Source organism: Mizuhopecten yessoensis, unplaced genomic scaffold (assembly GCF_002113885.1).
Source record: "Mizuhopecten yessoensis strain PY_sf001 unplaced genomic scaffold, ASM211388v2 scaffold1539, whole genome shotgun sequence".
Lineage (NCBI taxonomy): Eukaryota > Metazoa > Mollusca > Bivalvia > Pectinida > Pectinidae > Mizuhopecten > Mizuhopecten yessoensis.
Window position 1 is genome coordinate 2,179,537 of NW_018404097.1, and position 23,869 is coordinate 2,203,405.

General features: G+C 39.7%; 1 protein-coding gene across 1 annotated transcript in view; it reads right to left on the reverse strand.

Moving 5' to 3' along the window:
- LOC110465030 (ionotropic receptor 25a-like) overlaps nt 1–17,710 on the reverse strand; it is a 33,776-nt gene extending 16,066 nt beyond the window's left edge. Inside the window, exons 1-5 of the mRNA XM_021520597.1 lie at nt 17,461–17,710; nt 3,994–4,128; nt 3,193–3,456; nt 2,367–2,542; nt 1,858–1,911 (exon numbers count right to left, since the gene is read on the reverse strand). Coding sequence (XP_021376272.1) covers nt 1,858–1,911; nt 2,367–2,542; nt 3,193–3,456; nt 3,994–4,128; nt 17,461–17,560 — 729 coding nt within the window. The 5' untranslated portion in view covers nt 17,561–17,710. The remainder of the gene's footprint in view (nt 1–1,857; nt 1,912–2,366; nt 2,543–3,192; nt 3,457–3,993; nt 4,129–17,460) is intronic.
- Between the last annotated feature and the right edge of the window lie 6,159 nt (nt 17,711–23,869).

A 23,869-nucleotide genomic window follows, 5' to 3' on the forward strand; every position in this document is an offset into this window, starting at 1 on the left:
AGTGTTTGTTAGTAAGCAGCATATCTCAACTGATCTAGTACGCATCACTTGATTAATTGTTAGCAAGCCGCCGTGATCTGTTGTGATTTGGATCCCGGCGTCTGACCCGAGGTGTCATGTAATCTATGTGTGCCTTATGAACATGTGTTTAAAATAGTAAAAAATCAGATGTTATGAAAGGTTAAGTGCGGTGATATTATTCAAAAGTAAAGTATGCGATGGTGTTCTTTGTGAAGAGTTAAATAGAAAAAACATATTTTCACAGTTTCAATAAACAGGGATACAATCTGAACGAACTCAAAGTCAAAAAAATGTACTACATCGTTAATAAAAAGGTTAGGGACACCATCTGAACTGAGGAGACGCCAAACAATACACTATGAAGACTCAACAAGAAAAGCGGTATCTAAAGTTGGTTCTGTAGAAAAGCGGTATCTAAAGTGGGTTCTGTAGAAAAGCGGTATCTAATGTGGGTTCTATAGAAAAGCGGTATCTAATGTGGGTTCTGTAGAAAAGCGGTATCTAATGTGGGTTCTGTAGAAAAGCGATATTCAATGTGGGTTCTGTAGAAAAGCGGTATCTAATGTGGGTTCTGTAGAAAAGCGGTTTCTAATGTGGGTTCTGTAGAAAAGCGGTATCTAATGTGGGTTCTGTAGAAAAGCGTTTTCTAATGTGGGTTCTGTAGAAAAGCAAGCTATACTTGCACAACATGTTGTAATCAACATCATGTTTATCGAAAGAAGTTTTCTGCAGATTACCTACGATGTTAGGCATAGCGAATAAATCTGCAATCGTGACAGTGAATTCTTTTTACGAGACGAAGAGCATACAACGTCTTCAACACGAACTACATAAAGACTAAAAGGACTACATAGTTAATTGTTCTACGGAATGCATCCTTCCAAGGAATCCTGATTAAAACAGGCTCGGTATCGGCAAATAAATTACAACACAAAAAATTCTGATACTAAGAACAAGTTCTCGAATTGCAAATCAAATATGTAAACGCCTGATGCATAGAACAGGCCTTAGCGCAGCGAAGCAAAGTGACATGTAAGCCCCTTACATTGGGAGCACACTCATTATTAGCGAATACACTATAACCTGAAAACAATGATACTTAAAACAAGTTCTGGAATAGAGATGTACATTCTATAAGCAAAGGTTACTGCTGCTATGTTACTGCTAAGGAAAGGTAGGTTGAAGTTGAAACCGCCTGGTCTTTCATACTATTTGGTGATGAAGAACCGTCATACTGCAGGTAAAGTAAAGATACGGCGGGGTTTAAGAAGAGACTGTGGTCTATTTTATTTCAGCTGCTGATTGATAAAGAGAAGATCGAAGTAGTTGTCGAAATTTCTATCATACAACAAACCATCTCCGATACATTGGAATTGTAATTAAAGGGCCAATCAAACATATTTCTTCCGTCATTAAAAGTTCTTGTATAAATTTAGCTTCATAAGTACGGCACCCCTATTTTCCATTGGAATACAGAGAGGCTTTTGACGCAGTTATCCAATAATTCATCAAAACAGCCAACAAAAAAAATGATCATGAAGACTATTTTACCGTTTGTGATTTTCTTGTGATGGCTAACAAAATAAGTCTCATTTCTGCATATGCAGAAACAAGACATATTCTATATTAGAGTAAATGAAAAAGAGGCTCTACACTAGTAGAATATCAAATGTTATACAAGAGTAAATTAAAAATAAAACAAAAAAGGAAAAACAAGCGAACGCTCAAAGACGATGTAGTCTGTAGGCGTCTGATCTGTGGTAATGAAACACACATCTGAAATACGAAAATGGATTTGCTACTTGTGATAATAAAGACGATATAATGACGGTATACCTTGCTGAGGACGAACCAATTGTACTTTTCCTCGAACATGTTCAGGGAGTGAACCTGGAATAATAATAAACGTTATGTACAGGAATATTATTATTCTACATAAATCACATTACTTAAGAGAAGGTCATGTACCTATGTAAACAAAAATCATAATTGTCTTTCAAATCAGTAACTAGAAACCTATATGAAAAACAGTTTCATGAGACATTGAAGTCAATAAATGCGATTTCAGATGGAAATGGTTAGCTACGGCAATTAACGGGAAATAACTGCGGAATATTTAATTTTTGGCAAAAAATTCCATGAGCGATTAAATGTGAAATTGATATTCTATTTGTGATCAACAGACAACATACCTTACTCCATTGTGCCAAGAAACTATTTCTTTAACAGTATTAATATAAAGCGAGATAAACAATATTCATAATTACGTGTTGATCTTATAAACTGAAAAAATATTTACTTTAATTTTCCTTAATAAAAAGGTGTGTATAGTGTATTTCCATTACCATCCCTAGCAGAGCGGTGATCGTGGTCGAATTACTAAGCACGAAGAAGACTTTGATTTCGAGGTCTTTGAGACGCTTTAATTGGGAAGACAGTGCTGTTTCGTCTTTAGAAATTTCCTGATACAAATGCTGGGTGGGGACCCCAGTCAAAATCCTCTTCGGTATCACGTGGAGATCTGTTACAAAAAATGTACTAAGAACAGGCTTCATTTGATGTATAATTCAAACCTTTACCTTCAGCATTTGAGAGTGAAGTTCTAACGGTACACATATGCATCAGTAATACTGTTTACATTTGAAGTATAATACATCTACTTCTCCTACACAGAATATCGATACCAGACGCAACAAAATCAATAATACCAAGTTGTCCCTTGAAGTGAAACAGGATATTTGCACTACTTCAGTCAATAGTGTTATTTGAACTTGATGGTTGTTTTATCTTTTAAACTCATGGGATGAAATGAAATGTAATACATTCAATACTTTTTATTGGTATAGGTTTACCTTTTGTGCTCATGTGGCATGTGCAACTGTAGGTGAGCATTATGCCTAGTGCAAAGATTACACATACATTCATTGTTTACTCATCCGCACATGATTGTGGGATCCATTAAGTAGAGCGTGCCGTTTCAAAACGAGTATACACATTTGTGTTTTTTAAAAGCAGATATAACAGTAAAAGGTTTTCGGTATTCAGTTTAGAATGGTATTGATTGAAGATACAAAAACAAGCCAGCTGTGACATGTTTCTCGTGTTACAACACGACTCTCTACCATAACGGTTAGTGTTTTGTTTGTAGTTCACAGGCTTTATGATAATTACCGAACGACTCGTCATATAAAATGGCGACTTTGGTGAGATTTTCATGCTTAACGATGTCGGGTATGATATGAAACATGGCCGACCCAGGAGGCTCTACCGCTAGGTGAAGCTGTGGATGGAAATCTACAGGAAGGAGCGTTGATTGGTCCACCAATGTGAAGTAGGCCATGCCAAGCGTGCGTGCGAAGGAACGAATCAGGGGCCCAACGGCAGGGGCGGTAGCATCCAGCAAGGCAAACCCTCCTTTATTCATGCTTGTACATACTGCAAAAATAAACAAAGCAAATATGATTAAAAACAGATAAAGCATTGACTCTTCCCCTCTCCGAAAAGTCTGTTTAATTTTTTTCTGTACAAAAATAATTCATGAAGAAACGTCTTAAGTAGCTGCTCTTTTATCCTTTTAACACCAAATACATTTGTGTATATTATTTGCCAGCATTATATTCTTAATTTCCAGTAGATAATGCGCGAGGTGGGCACATACATTTATTTGTTTAATTCCTTAATTCAATTTATCCCCAATTATCACATTCTCGAGTAAATTGCTTTCGGAAGTTATACCAGTGACATATGTTCGTAATATATTAAACCAAGAAATACATTTAAGGAACAAAAATCTATTATCGTAAGAATAACATAATAATAAATATTCAATAAGCGTATTCCATTAAGAATACATATAGAATTATAGATATGTTCCTGTCGTATAAAGTCATGTTCATGTCATTGATTAAGGATGTCATCAATTAATTCCCTTTCAGTCAACTGATTAAAGTTGTCCCTTTCTCTACAGTTTACCTTGGTCGAGCGTATTTATAGAGTTGCTGTCGTCTGCTTGAATCATTGTGATGTTATATTTGGGGCTCGCAACGGGGATCCTTGTGTGCAGCGTACGATAAACGGAGCTGTTCTTATCTTTGTCGATGACAGCCACTAAATGGAAGAATATAAAAGATGTTTAAACAAAATAAAGGCACAATATCACGGTTTGCTCTAAAGAGCAATGTAAATATTCATAAATGGGAACAGAATAACTACAACTGATTATGTCCTCAAATGAAGACCAAGGGAGACATTATGAAGATTTTATTAGTTGGGCTGTGCTGGTATCCGCTCTTAAACAAATTATACGGATGTGCCCACTTGCCATGGAGTCAATTAAAGAAGTATTTGAAGTGCCACCTAGACACACGTTACGTCATATACACTTATTATGACATGCCATTCGACCCATTTGTCTAACAACGGGCAGGTAAGACACCAATAACCGGATGAAATAGGCAAAAGAGACAGGAAGTTAATATTCCAAGAAACTTGTATTTTTACAGGATCTGTTGTTCGACAACATCCAATTTTTGGCGGATTTACCAATCTTTATTTTTCACTTAATAAGTAGCATCCACATCATATCAAAATAGAAAAAATCCCAGCAACGACAACAAAACAAAACACATATTTCCTTGTCAACAGTCTAATGAAAAATTATGTCATAGCATTATGAAATGCAACATCATTCTATTCACGGTTATCGTTTTTGAGTTGCACGAATTTGGAATATATGAGCCGTAAATGAACCAAGGTTTTGGGAAATATAGTGGTACCTCACTGAAATAACACATACATGCTACACATAGATAAAACTAGATCAAACATAAACCACGGAAATGCATAGATGGAGGAATTTTAATTGTCCAAACGTTTATAAAAATGAAAATTAACGCCTCAAATATTCCTACATTTATTTAGAAGTACAGCTAATGGAGGAATGGCCTATACAACTGTTAATAACGTCACATATTAAATTGTTCGCCTATAACAGATCACTTATCCTAAACCTTAACTAAAACATTGTCTAAAATCCTTCGGATACGCTCACCTACGTTCTCTGCACCCTTAATATGTCATTACAAAATTGAAGGTGCGAAGTTACCGATTTGATTGGTTTCAGGAATAAAAACCTGACCAATGGCTAGGCTGATATCTATCCTTAAGAGGAGCGACAACCAACTTCAAAACCGTCAATTTTACACTTATGCTTCCGCGCGATTCTTTTAATGTACATCAAAGGATCAAATTTTATCAGCCACAAAGTAACTCTTGCAGAACCTTCAATTTTGTCACGTTTCATAGAACGTAGGTTGGCATAACCCATGGTATTGTGAGGTTAAAATAACAGCGACATTTAACAACTGGTCATTAGCTTTCTTGGGGCAGCATTCTGCTACTTTTCTGAGGGCAATTCGACTAAAGGAGACTTTTACCTCTGAAAAAAGGCTAAAAATAGGTAAACTGAAAATGTCCTATTTAAATGAAATTCTCATTGCCAATTCTTTTTCGGTTACAAATATTTGCACTTTTCTTTATCGTTAGTAAGTAACACAGATGGGTATCTGAAATGATATTCTAAGGAAAAGGGATCTTGTTATGCTAAACTTATTTTACGTTTAACCATAAAAGGATATTTTCCCCCTGAAGCTTGACGTTATGAACATAATTCTTCTGATGATTGGTAAATTCTAAAACGTTATATGTTTTGTTTGAATTTTCTTGGGTGCAAAAAAATGTCAGAGAACTAAAGTAAAATGGTCAGAGCTGTTAGTTTTAAACCTATTGCGCTGCACTTTTGGTCATGAACTTTTTATCATTTTATTTAAGAAAAAATAAGGTTGACTCGGTGAAATGAGAGCAGTATACGATATTTTCAAACTTTGGCGAAATAATAATTGAACTGTTGACTTACATCCTGTGTTACATTATATGTCCCTGTGTATAAAAACACTAACATTCTATTTAAAAATAAGACATCTTACGGCTGTTTTACCTGGTCGATATAAAAGTCTGATAATGTAGACAGCAAAGACAGTTTGTAATGGAAAACAAAGGAATGAGGCAATTGGTTTTACGTTATCGATTTTCTATATCAGATTGTTCCATTTCATGATTACTGCCCGTGATATCCTCGTCAGATCCATTAACGCGGGCTGGTACAGTGTATCCGTGCCTAATCTATAACGGACCAGATCAAACCTCAGTCATCAAGATACAACATCAAACGAAACTGATATTAAACAGTTTGGTATTAAACGATCGATTTCCAGGATTAGTCTCAGACGTATGTCTTAATTGGTTCATTTCCGTGATTTTATATACAAATTTGGTTACTTATCTGATGTTTGATGTTTTGATTGTGTATATGTTCTCTGATTATCACAGAAAAATCGATTCTTCTGGTAAAATAATACAAAAAAAGAGACCACAACACCACTACAGTGCAACACACAAGGACAAAATATAGCACAGCGCTAACACACAAGGACAAAATAAAATACTGCGTCAACACACAAGGGCACAAAATAGCACCCCGTCAAAACACAACAGTAAAACATGGCCCAGTGCTAACACACAAGGACAAAAAAAAGAACTAAGACAACACACAAGGACAAAATCTAGCACAGCGCAAACACACAAGGACACACAATATAGCACAGCGCTATCAAACAAGGACACAAAATATGACACAGTGCTAACACACAAGGACAAACTATAGTACTGCGTCAACGCACAAGGACACGAAATATAGCACACCGCCAACAAACAAGGACAAAATATAGAACAGAGCCAACACACAAGGGCACAAAATAGCACTCCGTCAAAACACAACAGTAAAACATGGCCCAGTGCTAACACACAAGGGTAAATTATAGTACTGCGCCAACAAACAAGGACAAAATATAGCATAGCGCCAACACACAAGGTCACAAAATATAGCACAGAGCGAACACACAAGGACAAAATCTAGCACAGCGCAAACACACAAGGACAAAAAAAAGAACTAAGACAACACACAAGGACAGAAAATATAGCACAGTGCCAACACACAAGGACAAAATATAGCGCAGCGCCAACACACAAGAACACAAAATATAGGACAGCGCCAACACACAAAGACACAAAATATAGTACAGCGCCAACACACAAGGGCACGAAATATAGCACAGCGCCGACACACAAGGACACAAAATAAAGTACTGCGACAACACACAAGGACAAAAAATATTACTGCGTCAACACACAAAGACACAAAATATAGTACTGCGTCGACAAACAAGGGCACAAAATATAGTACTGCGTCAACGCACAAGGACACAAAATACCGCACAGCGCCAACACAAAAGGAAAAAATATAGCACAGCGCAAACACACAAGGACAAAATATAGAACAGAGCCAACACACAAGGGCAAAATATAGTAATGCGTCAACACACAAGGGCAAAATATAGTACTGCGCCAACGCACAAGGACAAAATAAAGCACTGCGTCAACACACAAAGACACAAAATATAGCACTGCGTCTACACACAAGAACAAAAAATATAGCACAGCGCTAAAACACAAGGACACAAAATATAGCTCAGCGCCAACACACAAGGTCAAAATATAGCACAGCGTCAACAAACAAGGACAAAATATAGCACTGCGTCTACACACAAGAACAAAAAATATAGCACAGCGCTACCACACAAGGACACAAAAAATAGGACAGCACCAACACACAAGGACAAAATATAGCGCAGCGCCAACACACAAGCACAAAATATATAATAACGCCACCACACAAGGACAAAATAGAGTACTGCGTCAACACACAAGGGCAAAATATAGTAATGCGTCAACACACAAGGATCCAAAATATAGCACAGCGCAAACACACAAGGACAAAAAATAGCACAGCGCCAACAAAAAAGGACAAAATATAGCAGAGCGCCAACACACAAGGCACAATATATCACAGCGCCTACACACACGGACACAAACTATAGCACAGCGCCAACAAAAAAGGACAAAATATAGCACAGAGCGAACACACAAGGACAAAATATAGAACAGAGCCAACACACAAGGGAACAAAATATAGTAATGCGTCACCACACAAGGGCAAAATATAGCACAGCGCAAACACACAAGGACACAATATAGCACAGCGCTATCAAACAAGGACACAAAATATAGCTCAGCGCCAACACACAAGAACAAAAAATATAGCACAGTGCTAACACACAAGGGTAAATTATAGTACTGCGCCAACGCACAAGGACAAAATAAAATACTGCGTCAACACACAAGGGCACAAAATATAGTACTGCGTCAACGCACAAGGACCCAAAATATAGCACACCGCCAACACACAAGGGCACAAAATAGCACTCCGTCAAAACACAACAGTAAAACATGGCCCAGTGCTAACACACAAGGACACAATATAGCACAGCGCTACCACACAAGGACACAACATGGCCCGACGCCAACACACAAGGACAATATATAGCACAGCGCGAACACACAAGGACAAAATGTAGCACAGCGCCAACACACAAGGACAATATATAGCACAACGCCAACACACAAGGACAAAAAATATAGCACAGGGCTAACACACAAGGACAAAATATAGAACAGAGCCAACACACAAGGGAACAAAATATAGCACAGCGTCAACACACAAGAGCACAAAATATAGCGCAGCGCCAACACACAAGCACAAAATATATAATAACGCCACCACACAAGGACAAAATAAAGAACTGCGTCAACACACAAAGACACAAAATATAGCACGCCGCCAACACACAAGGACCAAATATAGCACAGCGCTAACACACAAGGACAGAAAATATAGCACAGTGCCAACACACAAGGACACACAATATATCACAGCGCCTACACACAAGGACACAAAATATAGCACAGCGCCTACAAACAAGGACACAAAATATAGCACAGCGCCAACACACAAGGACAAAATATAGCACAGCGCTAACACACAAGGACACAAAATATAGCACAGCGCCAACACACAAGGGCACAAAATATAGCACAGCGCCAACACACAAGGGCACAAAATATAGCACAGCGCCAACACACAAGGGCACAAAATATAGCACAGCGCCAACACACAAGGACACAAAATATAGCACAGCGCCAACACACAAGGACACAAAATATAGCACAGCGCCAACACACAAGGACAAAATATAGCACAGCGCCAACACACAAGGACAAAATATAGTACAGCGCCAACACACAAGGACACAAAATATAGCACAGCGCCAACACACAAGGACAAAATATAGCACAGCGCCAACACACAAGGACAAAATATAGCACAGCGCCAACACACAAGGACACAAAATATAGTACTGCGCCAACACACAAGGACAAAATAAAGTACTGCGTCAACACACAAGGACACAAAATATGGCACAGTGCTAACACACAAGGACAAAATATAGCACAGCGCCAACACACAAGGACAAAATATAGCACAGCGCCAACACACAAGGACAAAATATAGCACAGCGCCAACACACAAGGACACAAAATATAGTACTGCGCCAACACACAAGGACAAAATAAAGTACTGCGTCAACACACAAGGACACAAAATATGGCACAGTGCTAACACACAAGGACAAAATATAGCACAGCGCCAACACACAAGGACAAAATATAGCACAGCGCCAACACACAAGGACAAAATAAAGTACTGCGTCAACACACAAGGACACAAAATATAGCACAGCGCCAACACACAAGGACAAAATATAGCACAGCGCCAACACACAAGGACAAAATATAGCACAGCGCCAACACACAAGGACACAAAATATAGTACTGCGCCAACACACAAGGACAAAATAAAGTACTGCGTCAACACACAAGGACACAAAATATGGCACAGTGCTAACACACAAGGACAAAATATAGCACAGCGCCAACACACAAGGACAAAATATAGCACAGCGCCAACACACAAGGACAAAATATAGCACAGCGCCAACACACAAGGACACAAAATATAGTACTGCGCCAACACACAAGGACAAAATAAAGTACTGCGTCAACACACAAGGACACAAAATATGGCACAGTGCTAACACACAAGGACAAAATATAGCACAGCGCCAACACACAAGGACAAAATATAGCACAGCGCCAACACACAAGGACAAAATATAGCACAGCGCCAACACACAAGGACAAAATATAGCACAGCGCCAACACACAAGGACACAAAATATAGCACAGCGCCAACACACAAGGACAAAATATAGCACAGCGCCAACACACAAGGACAAAATATAGCACAGCGCCAACACACAAGGACACAAAATATAGCACAGCGCCAACACACAAGGACAAAATATAGCACAGCGCCAACACACAAGGACAAAATATAGCACAGCGCCAACACACAAGGACACAAAATATAGCACAGCGCCAACACACAAGGACAAAATATAGCACAGCGCCAACACACAAGGACAAAATATAGCACAGCGCCAACACACAAGGACACAAAATATAGCACAGCGCCAACACACAAGGACAAAATATAGCACAGCGCCAACACACAAGGACAAAATATAGCACAGCGCCAACACACAAGGACACAAAATATAGCACAGCGCCAACACACAAGGACAAAATATAGCACAGCGCCAACACACAAGGACAAAATATAGCACAGCGCCAACACACAAGGACACAAAATATAGCACAGCGCCAACACACAAGGACAAAATATAGCACAGCGCCAACACACAAGGACAAAATATAGCACAGCGCCAACACACAAGGACACAAAATATAGCACAGCGCCAACACACAAGGACAAAATATAGCACAGCGCCAACACACAAGGACAAAATATAGCACAGCGCCAACACACAAGGACACAAAATATAGCACAGCGCCAACACACAAGGACAAAATATAGCACAGCGCCAACACACAAGGACAAAATATAGCACAGCGCCAACACACAAGGACACAAAATATAGTACAGCGCCAACACACAAGGACAAAATATAGCACAGCGCCAACACACAAGGACAAAATATAGCACAGCGCCAACACACAAGGACACAAAATATAGCACAGCGCCAACACACAAGGACAAAATATAGCACAGCGCCAACACACAAGGACAAAATATAGCACAGCGCCAACACACAAGGACACAAAATATAGTACAGCGCCAACACACAAGGACAAAATATAGCACAGCGCCAACACACAAGGACAAAATATAGCACAGCGCCAACACACAAGGACACAAAATATAGCACAGCGCCAACACACAAGGACAAAATATAGCACAGCGCCAACACACAAGGACAAAATATAGCACAGCGCCAACACACAAGGACACAAAATATAGTACTGCGCCAACACACAAGGACAAAATATAGCACAGCGCCAACACACAAGGACAAAATATAGCACAGCGCCAACACACAAGGACAAAATATAGCACAGCGCCAACACACAAGGACACAAAATATAGTACTGCGCCAACACACAAGGACAAAATAAAGTACTGCGTCAACACACAAGGACACAAAATATAGCACAGCGCCAACACACAAGGACAAAATATAGCACAGCGCCAACACACAAGGACAAAATATAGTACAGCGCCAACACACAAGGACACAATATATAGCACAGCGCCAACACACAAGGACAAAATATAGCACAGCGCCAACACACAAGGACAAAATATAGCACAGCGCCAACACACAAGGACACAAAATATAGTACTGCGCCAACACACAAGGACAAAATAAAGTACTGCGTCAACACACAAGGACACAAAATATAGCACAGTGCCAACACACAAGGACAAAATATAGCACAGCGCCAACACACAAGGACAAAATATAGCACAGCGCCAACACACAAGGACACAAAATATAGTACTGCGCCAACACACAAGGACAAAATAAAGTACTGCGTCAACACACAAGGACACAAAATATAGCACAGTGCTAACACACAAGGACAAAATATAGCACAGCGCCAACACACAAGGACAAAATATAGCACAGCGCCAACACACAAGGACACAAAATATAGCACAGCGCCAACACACAAGGACAAAATATAGCACAGCGCCAACACACAAGGACAAAATATAGCACAGCGCCAACACACAAGGACACAAAATATAGCACAGCGCCAACACACAAGGACAAAATATAGCACAGCGCCAACACACAAGGACAAAATATAGCACAGCGCCAACACACAAGGACACAAAATATAGCACAGCGCCAACACACAAGGACAAAATATAGCACAGCGCCAACACACAAGGACAAAATATAGCACAGCGCCAACACACAAGGACACAAAATATAGCACAGCGCCAACACACAAGGACAAAATATAGCACAGCGCCAACACACAAGGACAAAATATAGCACAGCGCCAACACACAAGGACACAAAATATAGCACAGCGCCAACACACAAGGACAAAATATAGCACAGCGCCAACACACAAGGACAAAATATAGCACAGCGCCAACACACAAGGACACAAAATATAGCACAGCGCCAACACACAAGGACAAAATATAGCACAGCGCCAACACACAAGGACAAAATATAGCACAGCGCCAACACACAAGGACACAAAATATAGCACAGCGCCAACACACAAGGACAAAATATAGCACAGCGCCAACACACAAGGACAAAATATAGCACAGCGCCAACACACAAGGACACAAAATATAGCACAGCGCCAACACACAAGGACAAAATATAGCACAGCGCCAACACACAAGGACAAAATATAGCACAGCGCCAACACACAAGGACACAAAATATAGCACAGCGCCAACACACAAGGACAAAATATAGCACAGCGCCAACACACAAGGACAAAATATAGCACAGCGCCAACACACAAGGACACAAAATATAGCACAGCGCCAACACACAAGGACAAAATATAGCACAGCGCCAACACACAAGGACAAAATATAGCACAGCGCCAACACACAAGGACACAAAATATAGCACAGCGCCAACACACAAGGACAAAATATAGCACAGCGCCAACACACAAGGACAAAATATAGCACAGCGCCAACACACAAGGACACAAAATATAGCACAGCGCCAACACACAAGGACAAAATATAGCACAGCGCCAACACACAAGGACAAAATATAGCACAGCGCCAACACACAAGGACACAAAATATAGCACAGCGCCAACACACAAGGACAAAATATAGCACAGCGCCAACACACAAGGACAAAATATAGCACAGCGCCAACACACAAGGACACAAAATATAGCACAGCGCCAACACACAAGGACAAAATATAGCACAGCGCCAACACACAAGGACAAAATATAGCACAGCGCCAACACACAAGGACACAAAATATAGCACAGCGCCAACACACAAGGACAAAATATAGCACAGCGCCAACACACAAGGACAAAATATAGCACAGCGCCAACACACAAGGACACAAAATATAGCACAGCGCCAACACACAAGGACAAAATATAGCACAGCGCCAACACACAAGGACAAAATATAGCACAGCGCCAACACACAAGGACACAAAATATAGCACAGCGCCAACACACAAGGACAAAATATAGCACAGCGCCAACACACAAGGACAAAATATAGCACAGCGCCAACACACAAGGACACAAAATATAGCACAGCGCCAACACACAAGGACAAAATATAGCACAGCGCCAACACACAAGGACAAAATATAGCACAGCGCCAACACACAAGGACACAAAATATAGCACAGCGCCAACACACAAGGACAAAATATAGCACAGCGCCAACACACAAGGACAAAATATAGCACAGCGCCAACACACAAGGACACAAAATATAGCACAGCGCCAACACACAAGGACAAAATATAGCACAGCGCCAACACACAAGGACAAAATATAGCACAGCGCCAACACACAAGGACACAAAATATAGCACAGCGCCAACACACAAGGACAAAATATAGCACAGCGCCAACACACAAGGACAAAATATAGCACAGCGCCAACACACAAGGACACAAAATATAGCACAGCGCCAACACACAAGGACAAAATATAGCACAGCGCCAACACACAAGGACAAAATATAGCACAGCGCCAACACACAAGGACACAAAATATAGCACAGCGCCAACACACAAGGACAAAATATAGCACAGCGCCAACACACAAGGACAAAATATAGCACAGCGCCAACACACAAGGACACAAAATATAGCACAGCGCCAACACACAAGGACAAAATATAGCACAGCGCCAACACACAAGGACAAAATATAGCACAGCGCCAACACACAAGGACACAAAATATAGCACAGCGCCAACACACAAGGACAAAATATAGCACAGCGCCAACACACAAGGACAAAATATAGCACAGCGCCAACACACAAGGACACAAAATATAGCACAGCGCCAACACACAAGGACAAAATATAGCACAGCGCCAACACACAAGGACAAAATATAGCACAGCGCCAACACACAAGGACACAAAATATAGCACAGCGCCAACACACAAGGACAAAATATAGCACAGCGCCAACACACAAGGACAAAATATAGCACAGCGCCAACACACAAGGACACAAAATATAGCACAGCGCCAACACACAAGGACAAAATATAGCACAGCGCCAACACACAAGGACAAAATATAGCACAGCGCCAACACACAAGGACACAAAATATAGCACAGCGCCAACACACAAGGACAAAATATAGCACAGCGCCAACACACAAGGACAAAATATAGCACAGCGCCAACACACAAGGACACAAAATATAGCACAGCGCCAACACACAAGGACAAAATATAGCACAGCGCCAACACACAAGGGCAAAATATAGTACTGCGTCAACACACAAGGACAAAATATAGCACAGCGCCAACACACAAGGACACAAAATATAGCACAGCGCCAACACACAAGGGCAAAATATAGTACTGCGTCAACACACAAGGACAAAATATAGCACAGCGCCAACACACAAGGGCAAAATATAGCACAGCGTCAAAACATAACAGTAAAATATGGCACAGTGCTAACACACCAGGACAAAATATAGTACTGCGTCAACACACCAGGACACAAAATATAGCACAGCGCCAACACACAAGGACACAAAATATAGTACTGCGTCAACACACAAGGGCACAAAATAGCACACCGTCAAAACACAACAGTAAAATATGGCACAGTGCTAACACACAAGGGTAAAATATAGCACAAAGACAACACATATGGGAAAAAATATACCTCAGAGCCAACATACATTAGCAAAAATATACAAAACTCTAACACACAAGGGCAAAATAGCCTCAGCACATAGGTACAGAAATTTAGCAGTATTAGCACACTTGGACAAAATATATAACACAGCGCCAAGAAGACAAAATAGAAGATAGTGTCAGCATACAAGGAAAAAATATACCCTATCAGCATTCTTAAAGACAAAAATACAACAAAAAGAACTATTCGCCAATTAGATATTTACTGTAAACTGTTAGATGTGATTTTTTTTATTTAAATATTAGCATAAATTCAAAGAGAAATGCCGATCCCATGATTAATATAACTACATGTATATATCTTATAAACATCAAAAACTGAAATATAAAACATAACTATAAAAATGAATAAAAAATCTATCAATATAACAAATAAAATAATATGTAGGACAGACATTGCATCTTTGGAATGATCGAAATGATAACGAAATGTGTAATTGAATTAATGAAACGTTGGTGAAAATAGGAACAAAAGAAATATTTAAAAGGAGAACCGTTTTTTACCCTTCCAGAACACCTGGTCATATTCTTCTTGTAATCTAGGTCAAATCAGTTTAATGTCACGTCCTCAAAGTGGTAACCGGGAGAGTGACAAACAAATCACAAGGAACACTGACGAGCATTATAAAAAACATAAAGTTTATATCGCACAAGGAAATTATTGTTTCTCAGTAAGATCTTAATGACGACAATTTCGTAACTCCACATTTATCATGAAAATCATAATTTCGAATAAACTGCGAATTGTAAACACCGTAGGTGGGGAAGTGGTATGTCACAATCAAGAAAGGGAAAGTTCGCATGCCGTAGTCCCTCCTTACCAATGGTTGAGGTTCTATCTCATTCCCGTCAATATGACGTTGTAATTATCCGATATTTCCGTTTTTTTTAATTTGGAGAGAGTATCATGACCCGGCGATGTTTTTATTTGGAATAAACTCGCTGATCTAATACCTTATGACATTTGAATCGCCGCAAATGATGGCAGATCTGAACGGCAGTTCAAATAGACCAGTTTTGGTAAATGCTGATTCATCGTTAGAGAATATGTATTTAAAAGAATGGTATCGACCTCTACCTCAGCCTCAGTTTAAACTGCCATTGTCTGGTCTATATAATAACGCATCGACCTCTCGAATATTCCGTAATTAATCAAACCTGTTACATGGTGTACCTATATAGCCTGTAACTTTATCTGTTTATGATGGATTACAACTATATACACTGTATTAACTCCGGATCAACTACGTTTATGTTAAGTATGTTTGACACCAGGGAAGACATGGGAACAACATAGGGAAGTAAGGTGTATTACATCCAGAAACCCTGATCACATTACGTGGACACTAGACCTTGTATCCACGACGAAGTCATGAATTAGACATGATGGTGACGGATTCATTAAGTGTAATTAAACATGCAATGCAAATAGGTCGATATCCCTTTAATTATTAAAACGTTCCATTTCGAACTCGGCCGTTTCCTGATAGTGACATTCGGAACATTGTTTGATGCATAGTAACCACAAGGGAAATCCTCAATCGATCAAAGTGATTTCAGTTTGTTTTGATGGCAACCAAAAATAGCTACTAAAAACAGCATGGATATTCTTTTTACTAATTAATTTCAATGATTTGTTGATGTAAAAAAAGAAATAAAGAAAAGAGTAGAAAAACGCTTCAACGGGATTATAATAATAAGTTTCATATCAAGGATACGGATGAGTTGTGCAGAACATTCATTGATAACCGTATCTATGAGCTGTTATGACAGACCCTTTAGTATGTCACTTCTCTCTTCAAACTTATTCTCCCCTACTAAACAGTGATCAAAGGAGGGAATACTCATCTCAGGATCAGCTACAGGCTAGTAACGGGTTATTTAAACATAAATGTTAATTCCGGAAGCGACATGCCTTCCGTGGTACGGTTCAGGGTTATAATGGGGTACTTGCCGTTTCATAATGAATTCGACCAGTTCTTGGCCACTGCTCATAAATAATTTATTTTTCTCGTGATGTTTCTTGATCCTGACTGATTAGACAAGGACAGAAGAAGATTCAGTTCATGAAAACAAACATTGCTTACCTATCTGTGCGGAGGTCGGGAAGATAGTCCCCGCTATCTCCAACAGGAGAAATACCATTCCTGGTAGGGATGCTGAGCCCGGCGCAGTAAACATCTTCATTTTATCGAGTATTTACAGAAAGAAAACACGTCCCACTAAGTGTCTATGAACGCTAAAACCCGTAAAATCATATCCGCTGGTTTAATCGCCACCTCCATCCCACCATGTACTCGGAACACCTGGACCACAACGCCTATTGATTTGTGAGTAGTATCTGATGTCACCGCCTATTCAGGTAGGAGCCAGGTACAGCAGCGCCAGTGATCGCAGGTAGTTCCAGCCTCGCGGGAAAAGGATGGCAGCCATACTCTGCTTACCCACCATAACGCCATAGAATAGATTTCCCAATGAATAAAACGCTTTGGTTATAATGGCTTCTCGGGTCGTCAGTAATTAATATATTGTTATTATTCTATAATGATAATACCCTGTTCTATCGTTATTGCTGGTGTTATATGGTTAACGATTCCCTATGTTACCGTTTTCATCTTCTATGGTTTAGAAAGGAATACCCTCTGGGAGTTTACCTGTACCGATATTGTGCATTGCAGTTTGTTACTTACCTACCACAGCCGTTTCTATTATCATTGTAGTTGTCATACAATAGATTGATATAGATACATTTTTTCATTACAATTAATGTCATCAATATTTAATGTATAGTTTGAAGTTCACGTTACACAGCCATGACCTTTTACTTTGTAGAGTTTCGGTGAATAGTGCGAATCATTGTCGGACATTGTAACTATACCCAGGTTAACCAGTGTACAAGGTTATTCCAATTAGTAGATAACACAGTCGTTGTCTGTATGCAGGTTAATCAATAACTATGGAGACCCCATACAGGGTACAATTTTTTGTAAGACCAAATATTAACTAATCCTTTCTCTGTCCCCCCCGAATATCGGTTAATGCTGCGAATGCGGACCTATCTCGTTTGTATTATATTGTGTGCAACTTCACAAGAACCATTATAACATTCTTAATATATCATTGTTATATTAACTATTTGAATTACATAACAAACTATGTCTTGATAAAATATTGCAATAAACGAAGTTATTGATTATTTGAATATTGATTAGTTCCTGCTTATGGTAATGAGCAATTACTGTTATAGAATTTAAACAGCGTATTAGGGAGGGACTTAATTAAACGTCCCTGTCATCCTAACTCAACAACGAGAAATGCCAGACGGTGTTGGCATGACTGGTAAACACGGACCTTCACCGAGCTGTTAGATTTCCTGTAAATAGTTTGGAATATTTTCAACAAGCTTAACTTCACCGTCCTATATTTCCCCCGACGCACCTAACATCACGTCACTACGGTTTGTTTATAAAACAAACGTACACAAACCAGATAACCAAATGCAAGCCATTTAGACATACTTAATGCAGATGGCACGCGTATCTAAAAATAGATATACCTGCAAAGTCATTTTGGGACAGAGGTAATAGATCAAAATACACAGTCATACAAATACTGGGAAAATTTCACTGTGTATAACGTTAACTTTATTAGAAATCAAAATAACCAATAGACCGCTAGATATTGTCAACACACATGAAATGATGGAGACGTGAAGTAATCTATGGGATCTTCGATCACCGTTTCTGCCATTCGTTTTGTTGTTGTTTTTATTTACTGGATATACCGATAGCATTGACCATTGTTATCAATAGATTTATATATTTGCATGGCATTGTCACTATATAGCCTCTTTGAAAGCTGTGTCGTTGATGGGACTTTAATTACCATGCAGCTCGAGACACAATTCTTAGCGTATTAATACAACACTGACCGGAACTACAATATCCAATGTAAATAAATATGACGGCTGTTGAAATATCGCTGGGCATTGCGAGACTTGACAATGTCATTGTAAATGTATGTGCAAAATAAAAAAAAATAAAAAAAAAAATACTTTTATTACAACAAAAACAAGATGTCTGCATTATCGTACATGCACATCGGTTGAAATCACCAATGCCGGCAATGGAAACAATTTTAAGACTCAGGCAATTTATCAGAAATATCGTCTGTTACACTGCACTGATCAACAGAGTACAAATGTCGGAAATACACATATTCTATAGACCTACTGACACATATGTTACAGACCTACTGATATGAGTCACAGCCCACATACACATTTCAGACATTTGTAACGAACCCCTGTGCTCCGTCGCAAGATCACTCACTTCAAACGCTATCAGTTTCACTCGTCTCGCAGCCACGGTTTCCTCAGTTTCTAACGACATGTCAAATAACGACGCCGTTATAGAATCCACCGACTGTAGTCTGTCAGATTCCCATACAATCAACAAATAAATTCGCGTCTGGATTTTTCACAAAATTAGCAAAGAGAAAAGTTCGAATTAACTTCCAAAAATAACTCCCTTGTGGAGGGCAAGGTCGGATTTACGGTGTTCACTGTGTTTATCCATGCGCGAATTTTGTTCCGGGAAAAATCGAAATAATTTCAAATCTAACTTTCAGCTCAGAGTTCTATTGATAAACTTAAATCACCCTATAGACATATCATACGCAATTGTATTGATACTGAATTGTGGAATACAATTGAAGTGTTTGTTAAAATTTCAAAGTACTACTTTGTTTGCCAATCAGAACGCGACAACACGCTGTTCCAACTATTGAACGAATTTGTGTGGACTGTCGATAAGGCGGGACTTTTTAATTTTACATATAAATTGTAAGTTAAAAAGGAACATAGGAGGCAGAGAAAACGTAAATATAAGTATTGAACTGTTTTTGTATGGTATTACTGATCTATTTGAATGCGAGCGCGTATTATGTCGTTTGCTTGCAAAGCTGTGTCATTCAAATAGATCATAAATACCATACAAAAACAGTTGAATATGCATGTGAAGTGTCAATCCCGTTTACCTGTACCAGCTGAAAAAAAATAGAATACTATTACGTGAATTGATTATGTCAATATATTAGTGGTGTTTTATATTCACCTCAGTTTAAGAGACAAGCTTTAAGCTGTTGACATATTGTACAGTTGCACTCGAATGGTTAGAGTAGCAGTCCATTGCGTTGTTCTAAGTGGTATCTCTTTTGAGTTTGTATGTGTTGAGTTGGTTTAGTTTGTTTTTTAGTATTGTTTAACGTCCTATCAACAGCTATGAGCATTTAATTAATTAAATAATTAATTTTCAATTCAACAGACCCAAGGGTCCACTTACAGAATGGATAGAAACATTACAACACAAGTATAAAATATCACAGTCAGTCATGCATGTAATACACACTAACAGATACTCATATGTAAAACAAAAGGAATTAGTAATAGCAAATATTCTTTAACCGCAAAATCAAGAGAGTTGAAATTACATTGAATCCTGTTTAAAATACTAACTTTCTAACGTTTATTCTACTTCTCTTGCAGTAAAACTGGTTGAAACGAATTGATCGTAGATTAAGACCAGGGACTAAAAAAAACACATTTGCTTGACTAATTATGGACAATCAGAAGCACTATTAACACATTTGTAAAGAAATACACAGTCTAAAAATGCCCGCCTATGTTTGAGGCTAGGAAGATTAAAATCCCTACAAGTGTCAGCGTAAGACATGGAATTGTAGTCAACTTGTGCCTTAAAACAAAAAATTACGCTGGACAACTTAGACCTGGTGAATTAAAGATGTTTGGTAAGGAGACCAGATTTGACAACAGTATTCTAACTGACTCCTGACAAGACTTATATATAAAGACCTTAAAACAGGTATTTGTGTAAAACATGTAAACTTTTACATGTACGTTTTATAAAACCGAGCATTCGCATTGATTTGGAAATAGTACGTTTAATGTGAGTACTAAAACTCATTGAAGAGGTCAGCCAAACACCAAGATCTTTCACACACATTTCATTCTTCAGGTTCTTACCGTTCATAGTGTAATCGAAATTCATACATTTCTTCTTGTTTGTAAAAATGACCTGGCAGCTCTTTTTCACATTCACTTTCATTATCCACACAGTGCCAATCATACACTCTATCACTCTAAGGACGGCCTCCCCTATGTGCAAGATGCATGCGTGTAGTGTATGCGTGTGTTTTGGGAGGTTGCGATATGTTCTGGTTTGTCTCCATGTGATAGTGCGGAACTGATGCCGACTTTTTAGTGCTACCTCACTGAAACATACTGCCGAAGACACCCAGCAGGACACCCCATCCGGTCACATTATACTGACAACGGACGAACCAGGCGTCCCACTCTTAGTACACTGTAGTATCTGTGTTCTATGGACCTGGTGTACACTCCTATACCGAGGCATGTAAATGTTACTTTTTCATCGGAAGTTTCACTTTGCATTGTGGCTAAACATGAACATCAATAATTAATTACTCAACCCGTCTTTGTGTTTTGATGAGTTCGAACGTCGATGAAGGACGACGAAATTCTACTTGTGTTTTACAGATTAAATATATTTCAATGCTTGCACATTGCTTAGAGTCATCATTATAAATCATGATTAACACAGATTTCATCAGAAGTGGAATATAAGTGTTGTTATACTAAACACAAAACAGAACAAGGTTTTACAACAGGGTTTAATATATCTCGTCTAATGTGACTGATATTGATGTAAGATATCGGTCAGCTAATGGAAACCCAAGGAGGAAACAAATGTAAACAACTTTCAAAGTAAAATGTTTCTTATCTCCAGTAGGGAAGCATGAATGACCAGCAAACACTTCTCAACAGACGACCACTCCTGTTGGATGGGACAACACGGAACTACACCACTAGAAATATAAAATCAACAAACGTCCGTTTTCTTTTTTTGTGTGAACTGACAATGTTTTAGTATGTGCGACGTCCACCCAACAAATTACGCGATGAGACAATGTGATGTGAACACAGTACCCGGTACGCGATGAGACAATGTGATATGAACACAGTACCGGGTACGCGATGAGACAATGTGATGTGAACACAGTACCCGGTACGCGATGAGACAATGTGATGTTAACACAGTACCCGGTACGCGATGAGACAATGGGATGTAAACAAAGTACCCGGTACGGGATGAGACAATGTGATGTGAACACAGTACCCGGTACGCGATGAGACAATGTGATGNCGGTACGCGATGAGACAATGTGATGTGAACACAGTACCCGGTACGCGATGAGACAATGTGATGTGAACACAGTACCCGGTACGCGATGAGACAATGCGATGTGAACACAGTACCCGGTACGCGATGAGACAATGGGATGTGAACACAGTCACGGTACGCGATGAGACAATGGGATGTGAACACAGTACCCGGTACGCGATTAGACAATGTGATGTGAACACAGTCACGGTACGCGATGAGACAATGTGATGTGAACACAGTACCCGGTACGCGATGAGACAATGTGATGTGAACACAGTTCCCGGTACGCGATGAGACAATGTGATGTTAACACAGTACCCGGTACGTGATGAGACAATGTGATGTGAACACAGTACCCGGGACGCGATGAGACAATGTGATGTGAACACAGTACCCGGGACGCGATGAGACAATGGGATGTGAACACAGTACCCGGTACGCGACGAGACATTGTGATGTGAACACAGTACCCGGTACGCGACGAGACAATGTGATGTTAACACAGTACCCGGTACGTGATGAGACAATGTGATGTGAACACAGTACCCGGTACGCGACGAGACATTGTGATGTGAACACAGTACCCGGTACGCGACGAGACAATGTGATGTGAACACAGTACCCGGTACGCGATGAGACAATGTGATGTGAACACAGTACCCGGGACGCGATGAGACAATGTGATGTGAACACAGTACCCGGTACGCGATGAGAGAATGTGATGTGAACACAGAACCCGGAAGGCGATGAGACAATGGGATGTGAACAAAGTACCCGGTACGCGATGAGACAATGGGATGTGAACACAGTACCCGGTACGCGACGAGACAATGGGATGTGAACACAGTACCCGGTACGCGACGAGACAATGGGATGTGAACACAGTACCCGGTACGCGACGAGACAATGTGATGTGAACACAGTACCCGGTATGTGATGAGACAATGTGATGTGAACACAGTACGCGGTACGCGATGAGACAATGTGATGTGAACACAGTACGCGGTACGCGATGAGAGAATGTGATGTGAACACAGTACTCGGTACGCGATGAGACAATGTGATGTGAACACAGTACGCGGTACGCGATGAGAGAATGTGATGTGAACACAGTACTCGGTACGAGGACATGCTTCCATACGACTTGACCGATCGATTGACGTGGTTTAAAGTATTTGTTTATGTTATAACCGGGTGTGGGGTGTGGAAGGGTTAGTTTTAGATTCGGTCG